Source organism: Arachis hypogaea, chromosome 17, assembly GCF_003086295.3.
Source record: "Arachis hypogaea cultivar Tifrunner chromosome 17, arahy.Tifrunner.gnm2.J5K5, whole genome shotgun sequence".
In the NCBI taxonomy this organism is placed as follows: Eukaryota; Viridiplantae; Streptophyta; class Magnoliopsida; order Fabales; family Fabaceae; genus Arachis; species Arachis hypogaea.
Window position 1 is genome coordinate 112601455 of NC_092052.1, and position 13925 is coordinate 112615379.

The 13925-nt window shown below is 34.0% G+C and overlaps 2 protein-coding genes and 1 pseudogene across 5 annotated transcripts; 2 read left to right on the forward strand and 1 right to left on the reverse strand.

Annotated features, from left to right (window-relative positions):
* Window positions 1-3903: 3903 nt before the first annotated feature.
* Window positions 3904-7541, reverse strand: LOC112767455 (COMPASS-like H3K4 histone methylase component WDR5A). Of its 4 annotated transcripts, none has more exons than XM_025813311.3 (3): window positions 6995-7541; window positions 5047-5775; window positions 3904-4488 (listed from the first exon to the last, which is right to left on the reverse strand). In XM_025813311.3, the coding sequence occupies exons 2-3, from the start codon at window positions 5713-5715 to the stop codon at window positions 4195-4197; spliced, it is 963 nt and encodes a 320-aa protein (XP_025669096.1). In that variant the 5' UTR covers window positions 5716-5775; window positions 6995-7541; the 3' UTR covers window positions 3904-4194. The 4 variants fall into 4 exon arrangements, with proteins under 4 accessions (XP_025669096.1, XP_025669098.1, XP_025669097.1 ...); XM_025813313.3 differs by having other exon boundaries at window positions 5047-5745; window positions 6995-7502; XM_025813312.3 differs by having other exon boundaries at window positions 5047-5811; window positions 6995-7499.
* A 31-nt stretch (window positions 7542-7572) lies between these two features.
* LOC112767454 (uncharacterized) lies at window positions 7573-9112 on the forward strand. Its single transcript, XM_025813310.3, has one exon. The coding sequence runs from the start codon at window positions 7631-7633 to the stop codon at window positions 8783-8785; it is 1155 nt and encodes a 384-aa protein (XP_025669095.1). The 5' UTR covers window positions 7573-7630; the 3' UTR covers window positions 8786-9112.
* A 576-nt stretch (window positions 9113-9688) lies between these two features.
* LOC112767457 (cullin-1-like) lies at window positions 9689-13335 on the forward strand (annotated as a pseudogene).
* The last annotated feature ends 590 nt before the right edge of the window (window positions 13336-13925 follow it).

Consider the following 13925-nt stretch of genomic DNA (forward strand, 5'->3'; position numbering starts at 1 on the left):
ATAAATAATAAGTATTACTTTATTCTTAATCAATTACCCAAATATTTATTTACCATCAATATGTGTATGTAATTCGGCCAAATGTAGACCTTCCTTTGAGCTGATCAATATTCGCATGAATTACATATCATCATATTCCTAATATTTTGAATAAATTAATTTTCACAAAAGAGGCTACTTTGACAGCATAATGTTCAATCAATTTATTTCAAAACCAAATCTTTATAAAATAGATGGGTATACTAATTTAAATTGTTACCAGTTTCCTTATGTAACAACAAAAAAAATACTTAAATCCTAAAAAAGAATTAAATCTTAATAATGTCTTTTAAGACCTTAAAAAAAATATGATTATAACTCATATGTCGAAAATTCTTGATCCATTAACATTAAAATTAATCATTATAATTCAATAATACTCTATTAATGTTTTAAAAAAAATAAAACATTTATTTATTATATAAATTAAACGCCAGTTCGGTTTCATGTATATATAGTTATACCTTAAACAATGATAATATATATAAACAATCATACATGATAACACACGTATATAAGGAATTGCAATATCACGGCACTGGCATTAACAAAAGGAAATTAATATGTGTTTGTGCAACAGTACCAGTATACGACGCACACACATCATACACATTTGTTTCTTTATACGTAATATTATCAAGTAAGGGACACAAAATATACATCAATCCATATATTGATTCAGCGAATAAAAAAAAATTGAATATTTTCGATGATTAAATTATGGACGGCTCTGATACCACTTGTTGGAATAAATTAATTTCAATATCCCAGATCATTCATATTGAATCATCAAAATATATATCATACTCGAATGCAGAAGCGTACCTGAATTCATAAACATGAATCATACGATCGGAAGAGTTTGGATTTTGTGGTTCTTTCGATCTTCCTCAACTAAAGCCTTCTGTATTCCTAGGTGGCTGAACTGCAACTCTTTTGATGGGGAAAGAGTAACAAAGGCGGCTTTGGTATATTGGGGACCGAAACCCTGAAGGTCTATTTATATTTGAGCATGGCACCCATTAAACCCTTAAGCCCAAATAAAATAGTATCTAAAGCCCAAAAGATAATATATCTAAAATCCAAAAAGATAATTATCTAAGAAACAAAAGATAATATCCGGTTTTATTCTCATTTAATTCCAAATCAAAAATAATAATGACTTATTCAATTAGCATTTAAAACAATAAATGAGATCATCATTATATAAATCATTTAATTTAAAATAGCATAATTTGTGATTATAATTAATATATATATTGCCCACAAATAAGTTAAGAAATCAAATAATTTTCTAACGGTTTAAGCATATGACCATTTTTTTTATATAATGGTTTATGAGCTGATTAGAAAAAAATATGACACTGATTAAATACCTATTTATTGAATTAATTTCTGAATTTTTTTATATAATAATTTATAGTTTATAATATAAATATATATACAGGAGTTTTGTTAATTAATGAATTGACATATAAATTGATTCTGCTAATTATAAATTTTGTTTATTGTTGAATATTATTGCTGTGATAATGTTGGTTTATTAAGATTCTATTTCTCTCTTTTTAATGTAGTGATGGGAGATTTAGAGTTTATCATAAACATACATCACGGTAAAACTACAACGACCTGTAAAATAATTAAAACAAAGAAAAACTAATAAGTTTGTGACACACCATTACACAATATATATATATATATATAAAATAGTGAAAAACGTATATAATGAATTATATAATTTAAAAACATAATGGAAATTAACTTTTATATAAACTACATGCCAGATTGCCGAGTGATAATAGAAGTGGTAATTATCTATTAAGATGTGGCAATTTTTTAAAACTTATTGGATAACAATATGAAGTTGTTTTTATTCTGTTAATGTATACAAATTGGTACCTCCAAACTCTTTTTTTATATTTTTAATTTTTTTTTTACTTCATGATGAGTTATTTGAAAGTTATTTCTTTTCATTAATGTTTAATGCATTTAAATAAGTTTTTTGTCTTAGAATTTGTTTGAGTGCTATTTTCGAAAAAAAATTTATAAAAATAAAAGTAATTTTATATAAAAAATTTTTTATTTATTAATTATGTTTAGATAAAATAAAATAAATTTTTTTTTTATTTATGTATTATGTGAAAGATATTTTTTTAAAAAAAATCTTTTAAAAAAATGTAAATTATAATTTTTTAAAAAAGATATTTTTTTATTTTTTAGTACTTTTACTTTTATTTTTAAAAATTTACTAAATATATTAAAAATAAAAGAAGATATTTTTTATTGAAAAAATTTTATTTATCGATTTAATGAAATCCACACGAATATTTAAAATTGGACAAATATTTTTTCTTAGCTTAAGCTTTTAGCCTTTTATTAACAGGTACACTAGAAAAATAAATGGTACATTTGACATGTAAACGTAGTCATTATGATTGTGCAAAACTTGGTTACTTTTGGCAGTGAAAGAAAAGTCGTAGTAATTTACAGTGGTACAATCAACAATAAGCCCACTCCATTCATTGGTTGGCGTCCATGCACCGAACAGTTTGTTTATATCACTGCCTCCAACACGATCTGTTCTCTTTCAGTTTACACGCACGACACAAAAATAAGCATATGGTCCAAAAAGTTGTCAAAGAGAAGGTTACTGATCTATTAGTTTATTAGTTTAATCGATGAATTATTAATTAAATTAGTAGAATTGATTTTACATAATAAAAAATATAAAATAATCATAAATTTAAAATTAAATTTAAAATATATATTTTTATTAATATTTTAAAAATAATTAAATTTTAATAAATTATAATTAATAAATTATAATTTAATTATTATTAAATAAATATAATTTTTTGTATTTTTTTATAATAAATATTTTTTAATTTTATTTTTAATTAAAGTAATTATTTTTATTTTAATAACTAATTAATTAATTTATATTTATTATATTATTATATACTATATATATTTATTAAAAAATAATATTAATAAATATCATATAATTATAAAAAAAATTATATTGTAATTAATAAAAATATTTGATATTTTTTATTTATACATGTTTAATAATATTTATATTAATAATTATGAATAATAAAAATATAATCAATTTAAATACTAGTGAGTATAAAATTTAAATAATATCTAACAAAATTATTATACATTTTATTATATAATTAATAATTAGTATATAAAATAATAAAAAATAATATAGATTAATGACAAAGAAAGCTTACAATAACAAGAAAGACTTGGGTTCAAACATGCACATGACAAAAACAAATATACAATAAAATATTTTATGAGCTAAAGAGACTGAGGTTGTGACTGATTTTAGCTTTGGTATGTATATTTTCATTATAAAAAAGAAAAAAAATCAAATAAAACCAATTCAGGACCATCATGAACCAATGTATGGAAGCTATTATAAATGGCACATTTTAACCACAGTATATGTATAATGTTTGTATCATTTTCAAACCAAAAACTATGGTTCGGATATCACAAACGTGAAGAACTTTTAATTGAATGTACCAATTACCAAACACTTAAAATTTTTTATAGTTTTATATCAACGTTTTATACTTTTGTATTCAAGTTAGATACATATTTTTTTTTGTCGACTTAAATACATCTATTTAGTAAAATGTATTGTGAAGTAAAACTTAGAATACATGATTTTTGTTTATTTATTTACCCAAACACTTTTTTTTTGTTGAAATTTTCTTTAAAAAAAAAAAAATTTATATTGCATGTTGCCACCACCAGAACAGCAAGTTGCAAGAACTTTAATAGTGGTTAATGCCGTGGGATTAATCCATTAGGGTAGATATAGGGGTTTTGCCTATCTACATCTGAACCTTATCTTAAGACCCAACTTCCATATTTACCAAACAAGAAAATTACAGATACACCCAAACTACATGCACTTACCATCCAAATAATCCTTAAATTAAAGAGTGACTTCCCCGACAATAAGATGATTGAAACTTGAAATGAAATCATTCTTTAATACAGTAGTGAACTCAACTGCAAAAATGACCAAGTTCCTCAACTACAACATGATCTAAGGGTTTCATCACAAGTCACTTTCTCCTAAACCCAACTTTCACTAATCCATTGAACGATTAGCCCGAAGTCCTCATCACAAGATTAGTCTTTCTGTTGGGTCCAGATCTTCACAGTTTTGTCATTGCCAAGAGCACCGGAAGCGATCATGTTCTCCATCGGGTGACACGAGACAGATACAACAGTATCAGAATGGCCTTCCAATTTCTGCACTATTTTCCTTGTCTGCAGTTCCCACAAGTATATACAATTATCTTCTGAACCACCAACAACATACTTCCCATTTGTTATAGAAAATGTGGATGAAAGGCAATATTTTGAGTTAACATGACCAGTGTATGACTTCAGAAACTTGCCAGTAGAATAGTTCCAAAGCCTCTGCAGCGACAGAAGAATTGAATGAAGAAGCACAAAAAAGATTAATAAACTGAACATGTCAGTTTTAGCCAACTGAGCTAACATCCAAGGCACATTGGCTAGTAACTAGTCCGCAATTAAAAAGAAGAAAAATAAAGAGAAAAACTAATAAGTTTGTGGCACACCATTACACAAATATATATATATATATATATATATATATATTCTTAGCAACAAAGTAGAAGCCATTAGAGAAACTTATCATGATAAGCAATCCATTAGAATTTTGAAAGACTAGAGTAATGAGTGCATTCACTAGTTAAACATAAGTACTTAATATCTCATTCATCATTCCTCAAGTTCCAAAAAACTAGTTAAACTTTATATATGCTTTTTCTTCCTAAGACCAAATATGCATACTACAATTAATCAATAAGAGACACAGCATTCTAGAAAAGAAAAGCTCAGGCTGAAAATCTGACATTGAAAAAACCAATGGCATTCAAGATTAAAACTAACACTATTCTTCTACAATCAAATGACGAAAATAATAAAAGATTGAACAGAATTGAAAATTACCAGAGTGTTGTCCAAAGTGCCAACGAGGATGAACTTGCCATTAGGCGAGAACTTGACAAAGGAAACAGGAGGGTTCTCATCGTCAATGAGAGTCTTCATACAGTGGCCAGTGGAAGCATCCCAAATCCTACAGAGCCCATCGTAGCTACTAGAAACAATAAGAGAACCGTCGCGGTTGAAATCCACGGCAGTGACAGGGTCAGAATGTGCTGGAAGGACCTTAAGACACTTACCAGACTTAACATCCCAAACCCTAACGGTCTCATCGAAGGAACCAGAAACAATGATGTTTGATTGGGGGTTGAAGTTAACACAGAAGACGTAGTTGGTGTGGCCATGGAGGGTTTTGATGAGGGAGCCGGTGGGTACATCCCAGAGGCGGAGGGTCTTGTCGTCGGAGGCGGAGACCAAGAATCGAGAGTCTGAGGAGAAGGCCAGATCGGAGACGCCCTGCTCATGGCCCTCGTACTCCTGCATCGGCGACAAAGTGCGGCTGCCAGAATCAGAGTCTGAGTTGGTGAAGGCGTAAGTGCGGAGGGTCTTGTCCGCCGACGACGATGCCAGGAGACGGCCATTGGAGGAGAACTTGACGGCAGAGATGGCGCGCTTGTGACCGGTTAGGGTTTGTGACAGAGTATATGGCTTGAACGATTCTGATGGCTCTGTCATGATTTTACTCTGTATGTGTGGATTGTTCCTCTAATAAAAATGTCATCCAAATTTAAAGCACTACATGAAATATCATCAACCAAAGTTTTAACTTTTCTGGATCGGACAAAAAATAAGTGTTAAACTTCTCCAGTTATAGGTTTAAGAGCTTTGTGATACAATAAGAATATTAAGCACCAACTTGTAGCAAAATGTACTATCAAGGACACATATACTCATGATTTGCGTGTTTGTTGCCTCTTTATTTGGCTAATCAAGTTCAGTTTTAAAATATGATATCCCAAAGGTTCTAGAAGGTGATTTCTTAACCAATAATCAAATTGCATAGTGTCAAACAGTTAAATTTTAAGTCAAAAAGTGAAGCTTGTTGCCATAGTTATTAAAACCGAACCAGTAATTGACCCGGTCATACGATCGGGTCACCGAGTCACTGGTTCAACCGGTGGGTCATTAATTCACCCGGTCATAATTAAATAAAAATATAAAATTATAAAAATAAAATTAACATCAAAAGTTAAAACTTAGAATGATGTCTTCACAAACATATTAATAACAATCAAATATCAATTCTTAGATATAACTAATGATGCAAAAAGAGCTAATAAACTAATCATTAATGCAAAATACTTTCTAAATTTAAATGAACATGAGAGGACAAAAGATAACACAATCAGTAAATCAAATCCAAAAAATAATCTGAAAATCAACACCTATATCTTCATAGGACAAATTTGAAGCTTGACCGACTTTTCCTTCATTTTAATTTGATTATTTTTCACAAATCAATACCAAGAATAATTCATAATAATACAAACAGAAAGTGTGGAAACAACAATTTAACTGAATAATTTGATTCTAAGTTGCAGAGAACATGAGCCCCATTTTCAACAACAAAAGATTTAGCTCAAAAGAAGACATCAACATAAAATTTAGCCAAGTGATTATTTCACCAAGACCACAATAGCTTCAATCGTGATGATAATCAGTAACAAATTTAGCTCAGTCATGATTTTCAGTAACAAACAGATTCAAGTGAGTGATTATTACGGCAACAAACTCAACGTTCATTCAGAAACAAATTCATTCAGCAATGAATAAATAGAAGTTAATTGATTATTTCAGCAAGACAACAAATTCAACGTTCAGTCAAGAACAAATTGCAGCAACACATTCAACTTTCAGCAACAAATTTAACTTTCAGTAACAAAATCAAAATACAGTGATGAATTACAGCAACAAAATCGAAACAGAAAGAAAGGGGGAATTTGTTGGAACTCACCAAATCGGGTTGCGCCAAGGAAGCTGACGGCGAGGCTCCAAGCAAGAAGACGAACAAGACCAGCCCACTGGGACCTGCTGCCTCTGCTTCCGGCGACGACGAGCGTACGCGAAGGCGCGCGACTGGGTTCCGTGTGGTTCTGCCGCCCGCGAAGCGAGCCCAGGAAGGCGGTGACTGAGCTTGAGACGGTGAGGACACAGAGCGCGACGAGCTTGATTCCAAAACGGTGAGTGCCAGACCGAGAGAGAAGTGACACACCGGAGACGAGAGTGGCGTGAGAGAGCTTGAGGGAGCGAGTGGCGAGAAAGAGACCCAGAGGAGAGGCGTTGAGGCTTGAGGGTAGGAGTGGGTCACTGCGGATCAGATTAGGGGATTTGGGTTTCGGGGTGGGGTCGAGAGAGCAGAGAGACGAGTTTAATGAAAACCCGATTCGGTCACCGGGTTTAATGAAAACCCGTCGGGTCAATTAACTAAGAAAAAGCACCGAGGATTGCCTGAGCATCCACGGACAATAAATACAATACCCAAAATTAAGCTTTTAAAATACACCATGACCCAAAAAAAAAAAAAAAAAACTTTTAAAATACACGAACCCCACCAGTCACCACGGAGCTGCCGCACACAATCTCCATCGTCATGTTTCACTCTAAGCATCACTCTCTTACAAGAGCTCTCCTCTTCTTCCTCATCCACACTCCCCCTCTTCCATCTCCATCCATAAAATCTTACCTTCTTCTTCTGCCACAAACACGCCGCCACTCATACCTCTTCTCAACCACCTGCACTTCCGGTGACCACCACTCTTTCACTGTCTCCTACCTCACCACCAAGTGCGGCTTCTCCCATGAAGACGCTCTCAGAGCAAACAAGCGCGTTCGCTTTGACACCCCCGTCAAGCCAGATTCCGTCATCTCCTTCTTCAAAGCCCACGGTTTCTCACTCTCCCAAATCACCACCATCATATGCAGGTTTCCCGTGTTCCTCACATGCGACCCCGCCAATGCAATCTTGCCAAAGTTTCAATTTTTAGCATCCAAAGGTGCTTCTCCCTCTGACATTGTACTCATGACCACAAGGAGTTCCCGCTTCCTGCTTCGAAGCCTTGACCATATAGTATCCTTGTACGAATTGGTAAGGAGGTTCTGTCCCTCTGATCTTAAAGCCATTGCTTATATAACTGCATGGCCATCATCCATTGCTGATGATCGTGTGGCTCAAAATGTGAAATTGCTGCTTGATGAAGGGTTGACCAATGCCAACATTCACCATTTGCTTAGAACTAGGCCTTCTGTGCTGTCCTCTGCTGATTTGAAGAAAACAGTTGAGGAAGTGAAGCAATTGGGGTTTGATCCTTCACACTCTTATTTCAGTGTGGTGTTGCTGACCAAAAGGGCCATAACTAAGTCCAAATGGGAGGCTAAAGTTGATGTCCTTAAGAAATGGGGCTGGTCCGAACAAGATTTTTCGGAGGCCTTTAGGAGGCACCCTAATTTTATGCTACGTTCCGAGGACAAACTCAACGCAGTGATGAGCTTTTGGATCAGTAATCTCGGCTGGGATTCTTCGGCGCTTCGCATTAGACCGATGCTTTTTGGATGCAGTTTGGAGAAGAGGCTTATTCCTAGAGCTAAGGTTGTCAAATATCTTCTCTCCAATGGTTTGATGAAGAAGAATGCTAGCATAATCACACCATTTTCTTTGACTGAGGAGCTGTTCCTCAAGAAGTGTGTCACATGTTTTGAGGAGAAAGATCGGTCTCGCCTATTAACACTATATCAAGGAGGATGTTAGCATTTTTGAGTTAGTCAACTCTTGATGCCAAATTTTGTGTCAAGCAATCTTTTGTTTTTTCATGTCACTTTAGTCTATGATTAGATTTCTACTAATTTGATTGAACAGTCTCATTTGCTTGGCTGAAAGCTTTTTAGATTTTACTCAGATCTTACCTGAATCAGTTATACTTGATTGTTCATAAGTATAAATGGTATTGTGCTCAGAGATAACTTTGTACACCATGCTTGTTTGTTGGTTTTGTTGTGTATTCTTGTTCAAAGAAGTGGACTGGTTCATATATTGAAGGAATTATGGAATTGAATGTTGTTTGAATTCCTAACAAAATTTGCCTGTACAAAACCAGAGCAAGCAGTTTGTTTCAGCCATAGTAAATTGACATGGTCCTCACCCCCCTCAAAAAAATAAAAACATATAGGAACATATTTATAGAAATTTCAAACCTGACAGCTAAGAAATTATTGAGCGTAGGTGTTGCAATATGGTGTGTGGATATAAATAAAAAACTTCAGTCAACTCTGAGTAATTTCAAGGTGAGTGTTGTGAGTGTGTGCCTTGTCGGAGTTACTCTTCTCTTCTTTCTTCATCTTCTTCCTTCATATCAAGGTCTGTTCTTTCTCTCATGCTCCCGATCCACAATTGCATCAACCTTCCCCGATTTCTATTTTATACCAAATGGAATTTCATTGAGCAATTGCCCTCACCATTTGTTCTTTGCAGGTTTTGCTTCAAATTTGCAGCTTGCCATCTTCATCATAATGTCGGTGAGTGAGCGGAAATCATCAACCTGGAGCAGGGATGGGATTTCATGTAGGACGGCATCACCAAGCTCAAGAACATTCTAGAAGGCTTGCCTGAACCTCACTTCAGCTCCAAGGACCACATGATGCTTTACATGTAAACCATCTATTCCCTCTTCTTTATGCATATCTTTCACTTTTTTCAATTTCATCCACGGTTGATTTGGCTCTGTGTATTTATTTCAAATGGCTAATAAAAAAAAAACAAAGTAGAAAAGTGCATAGCCCTTGGACATTTAAAACAATAAAAAAGACCCTATTTTTAAACTGAAACTTTTAAAAAAATTCATAACAAAGAAGATACGTGATGTTGAAGAGCAAGTGAACCAAGATTAAATTTGTGTGTGGAAAATTATGATGAAAGCAACTTTTTTCTGTATGAGATTGAAGGTACCTTAGAAAGTTCTTTTGTCCTAAATTGAAATGATGAGTGTAGAAAACTGAGGGAAAATATAAATATAGTTGTAGAGGGAAATTAGAATTCGAAGGAGAAATTAGGATTTGGAGGGAAAATTAGGATTTAATATAAACTGAAATTATTAATTATGGTCAAGGATATTTTTGGTAAAGAAAATAATTAAAAACTTTTTTTTTTTAAGATGTATCTTAACATGTTTAAAACTTAATAAAAGTACTTTGTTCAAAAAGAAAGAATAATTTTTTTTAACAAGAAAAGCTAATCCAACAAAACACTTATTTTTACCATTCTTGTATAATGATATGCGGAAACATCTACCACTTGTGCACCCAAAAGCCTCCTCATGACTATTCCCAACAACTCTATGACAAGTACAAGGAGGTATTTGAAGAGTACATCCAATCAACGGTGAGTATAACTGCATAACATTGTTATTTGAGATTGTTTCCAGTTGGTCATCATTAATTGCTTATAAGGGTTAGGTAGGTGACTAGGTGCTGTATATTGGCATTGATTGTGATCACCAGCATAATTTGAATGGTTTAGTCTCTGTCTAAACTCTAAAGCTCCAGGGACTGATGGAGAATTTGTATCATGCAGACATAGGTCTCATGGTAGTTCTAAGAGTAAGTGGTTTGGTCATTGTTATTGATTCTAGGAAGTAAACCTGGGTGACAAATGCTTTGGCCACAGCAGCGACAATACAAATCACATATTATAGTCAGATAATGGAGGGTAATAAGCTGAGAGTGAGAGGATGCCATTGGCTGGCATCTGCTCACGTATCTTGCCCAAGAACAAGTTGTAGGTAGCGGAAGTGATGCTGCAGTGGGAAAATACAGAGGATGATATATACTAGGCTAGAGAGACGAGTGAAAGCATTGCAAAGAAGGAAATACATGGAATGAAGTTAATGCTTAAATTTCATAATATTGAAAAGATATGATAGGAACCAAAGAGATGGATTGGAAAAATAATTTTTGCCTACCTCTTGTTTGGTTGATCAATGAGAGAGGAAAGGGGAATGTAAGGTCTGTAATTGGTAACTAGTTTAACCTATCAATGTAACTCATTATAAGGTAAATGCTAAGGTCTTAAAATCTAATAAACTGAACAAGAGATCGGTTTACTTATTCTTCTTGAGGCCGGTGTAAACAAAAATACCATTAGTTCATCCTCTCATCATCATGATGGGTGTGTATATTTGGTAGGGGGTGTATGAGGTAAGGATTTGAATTTGGATTAGTGTAGCTGCCTGAGCTTCCAGCTCAAAATGCACTAGTATCGATGCAATTCAGAAGGTGATATATTTTATAGTGATTTTGTTTCCTTTTGTTGTATAACCTACTATTCTTTCATCAAGATAGGTGATATATTTTATTGTGTGATTGTGTTTTCTTTTTTTGATGGATGGGGTGTAAAACCTGAGTTATCTTGTAGATTTTAACTGTAAATATGTCCACATGATTTCAGTACTTATGATGGTTGTATCTTGTATTAATATATATATATATTTTCGTGCTTCTTTTTAAATAAGTAACTTCTTTCCCCTTTGGTTCAGGTATTACCTTCTTTGAGAGAGAAGCATGATGAATTTATGTTGAGAGAACTTGTAAAGAGGTGGGCAAACCATAAAATTATGGTTAGGTGGCTTTGTTGTTTCTTTCACTATTTGGATCGCTACTTTGTTGCCCGGAGGTCACTCCCACCCCTTAATGAAGTTGGGTTAACTTGCTTCCGTGATCGGGTAATGTTACGGCGAACCTTACATAGTGTTATGTTAATTCTTTCAATTAGCTACTCTTCTCCATGTTACAAATATAGACAAGTTTTGTAATGCTACTACAGATTAGATGTTTTTCCTATTATTGTCATTCCATTTTTTCATAACGTAATAAATTTTTGCATTTATTATTTACAGGTTTACAAGGAGCTAATGGGACAGTTAGAGATGCAGTTATTTCTATTGTAGGTTTTTCTTCCTTGTTATGCTAGATTTCAGTTTTTACAAATTTAGATAACTAACCCTTATCTGTTTAAAGATTGATCAAGAACGTGAAGGAGAGCAGATTGATCGGGCTTTATTGAAGAATGTATTAGATATATTTGTTGAAATTGGGATGGGGCAAATGGATCACTATGAGAATGATTTTGAATTTGCAATGCTTAAAGACACCTCTGCTTATTACTCTCAAAAGGCTTCTAATTGGATCCTAGAAGATTCTTGTCCTGATTACACGCTCAAGGTGTGGTTTCTCCGTTGTCGTTGCAGTAACTTGGTTTCTCATTTACATTACTGCCTGACCTGTATTTGTTATGTCTTTTATAACAGGTTGAGTGCTTAAAACAGGAGAAAGATAGGGTTGCTCATTATTTGCACTCCAGTAGTGAGCCAAAATTGTTAGAGGTTTATTCTTGACCTTTTTCATGCTATTTCAGCAATGTGGTCTTCACCCATGTTGAGTGTAGTATTGCCAGGCAACTAAAAAAAAGAGCGGGGTGGTGACAAGAATAGAGTTTAATTTTGATGCAATAACAGTGTAAAATGTAGTCTTCACTTATTGTAGTTTCTGAACATTTCTCTTGGTTTTATTTTTTCCTTCTCAGAATATCGTTCTAGAAAGTTCAACATGAGCTGTTATCTGTGTGTGCAAACCAACTCCTCCAGAAAGAGCACTCTGGATGTCATGCTTTGCTTAGAGATGACAATGTACTCTTGAAATTCTTCTAACTTGTTATGGTTACGATTTTTCTTTTAATAATTTAATGTGAGTATAATGTTGTCATATTTTTCCTTGAATGTGTAGGTTGAAGATCTGTCACGGATGTTCAGGCTATTTTCTAAAATACCTGAAGGCTTAGATCCTGTTTCCAGTATATTTAAGCAGGTTGGTGGTAGTGAACCTATCACTATGCCAATCAAAATTGGGCTTTTCTTGCTAACTTGCTTATAAAACTTTTTCTTGTAACATTTTCCAGGATGTTATCACTGAAGGAATGGTATTGGTTAAGCAGGCTGAAGATGCAGCTAGTATACCAAAAGGGTCTGTTACTGAACTTGTTATATTTTGGTTTTGCTTGTTACTGGTTGAGTTTATTTTGTCTATTGCTTGTTTTCCTTATCCTGTTAAATGCAAATCTGTACAGTTGGTCTGCAGGAGCAGGTTTGACTAAAAAAAATTGAATTTATGAATATAATTGCAATTGTGGAAACTGAAGCTGGTCTGGTTGTTCAGGATTTTGTCTGGAAAATGATTGAGCTGCATGACAAGTACCTGGCATATGTGAATGACTGTTTCCAGAATCATACTATTTTCCACAAGGTATTGATCAGAGATTGTTATGGTGGATTGATATGTGCATATAAATCTGAAAGTTTATAGGCTCTGAAGGAGTCTTTTGAGGTCTTTTGCAATAAAGGGAGCTGGAGCGCTGAACTGCTTGCCACATTCTCTGATGTCAACATTCTTATAGCTAGTAGGCCTTGTTTAAAGATTGTGGAGGAAGTGGAAGTGAACCAATTAGGGTATTGGTCTTTGAGGGATGCCAAAGTCAACTCTTCCGAGCTCACCATGGAGGCCAAACTGGAATTGGCGAAGGCAGATAACCAGAAACTGAGGGATATGGTCAAGGTGGCTAAGCAGGAGAAGGAGGCCGCTCTAAAGGCCAGAGAGGAGGCCTTGACTGATGGGAGCAGGCTGGAATTGGAGGTCAAGCTCAGGGAGGAGAAACTTAAGCTTGAGAAAGTTGGTTTGGGCGCCCTTCAAGGAATTGACCAAGCGGTTGCCAACTTGAAAGCCCAAATTCATGCCCGGCTTCGACCCTGGGAAGCTCGTCATTCATGGGGATGTTGACCCCCAAGCGGACGCCCCTGCTCTGGCTCCACCTGCTTAGTTTTCTTTATTCTTGTATATTTATTTGT

Bases quoted from the DNA above. Each gene is read 5' to 3' on its own strand.
- LOC112767455 (XM_025813311.3), bottom strand. From the start codon at position 5,715: ATGACAGAGCCATCAGAATCGTTCAAGCCATATACTCTGTCACAAACC. The intron at 4,489-5,046 runs GTAATTTTCAAT...CTGTCGCTGCAG, and splicing joins GCACTTTGGACAACACTCTG to AGGCTTTGGAACTATTCTAC.
- LOC112767454 (XM_025813310.3), top strand. From the start codon at position 7,631: ATGTTTCACTCTAAGCATCACTCTCTTACAAGAGCTCTCCTCTTCTTC.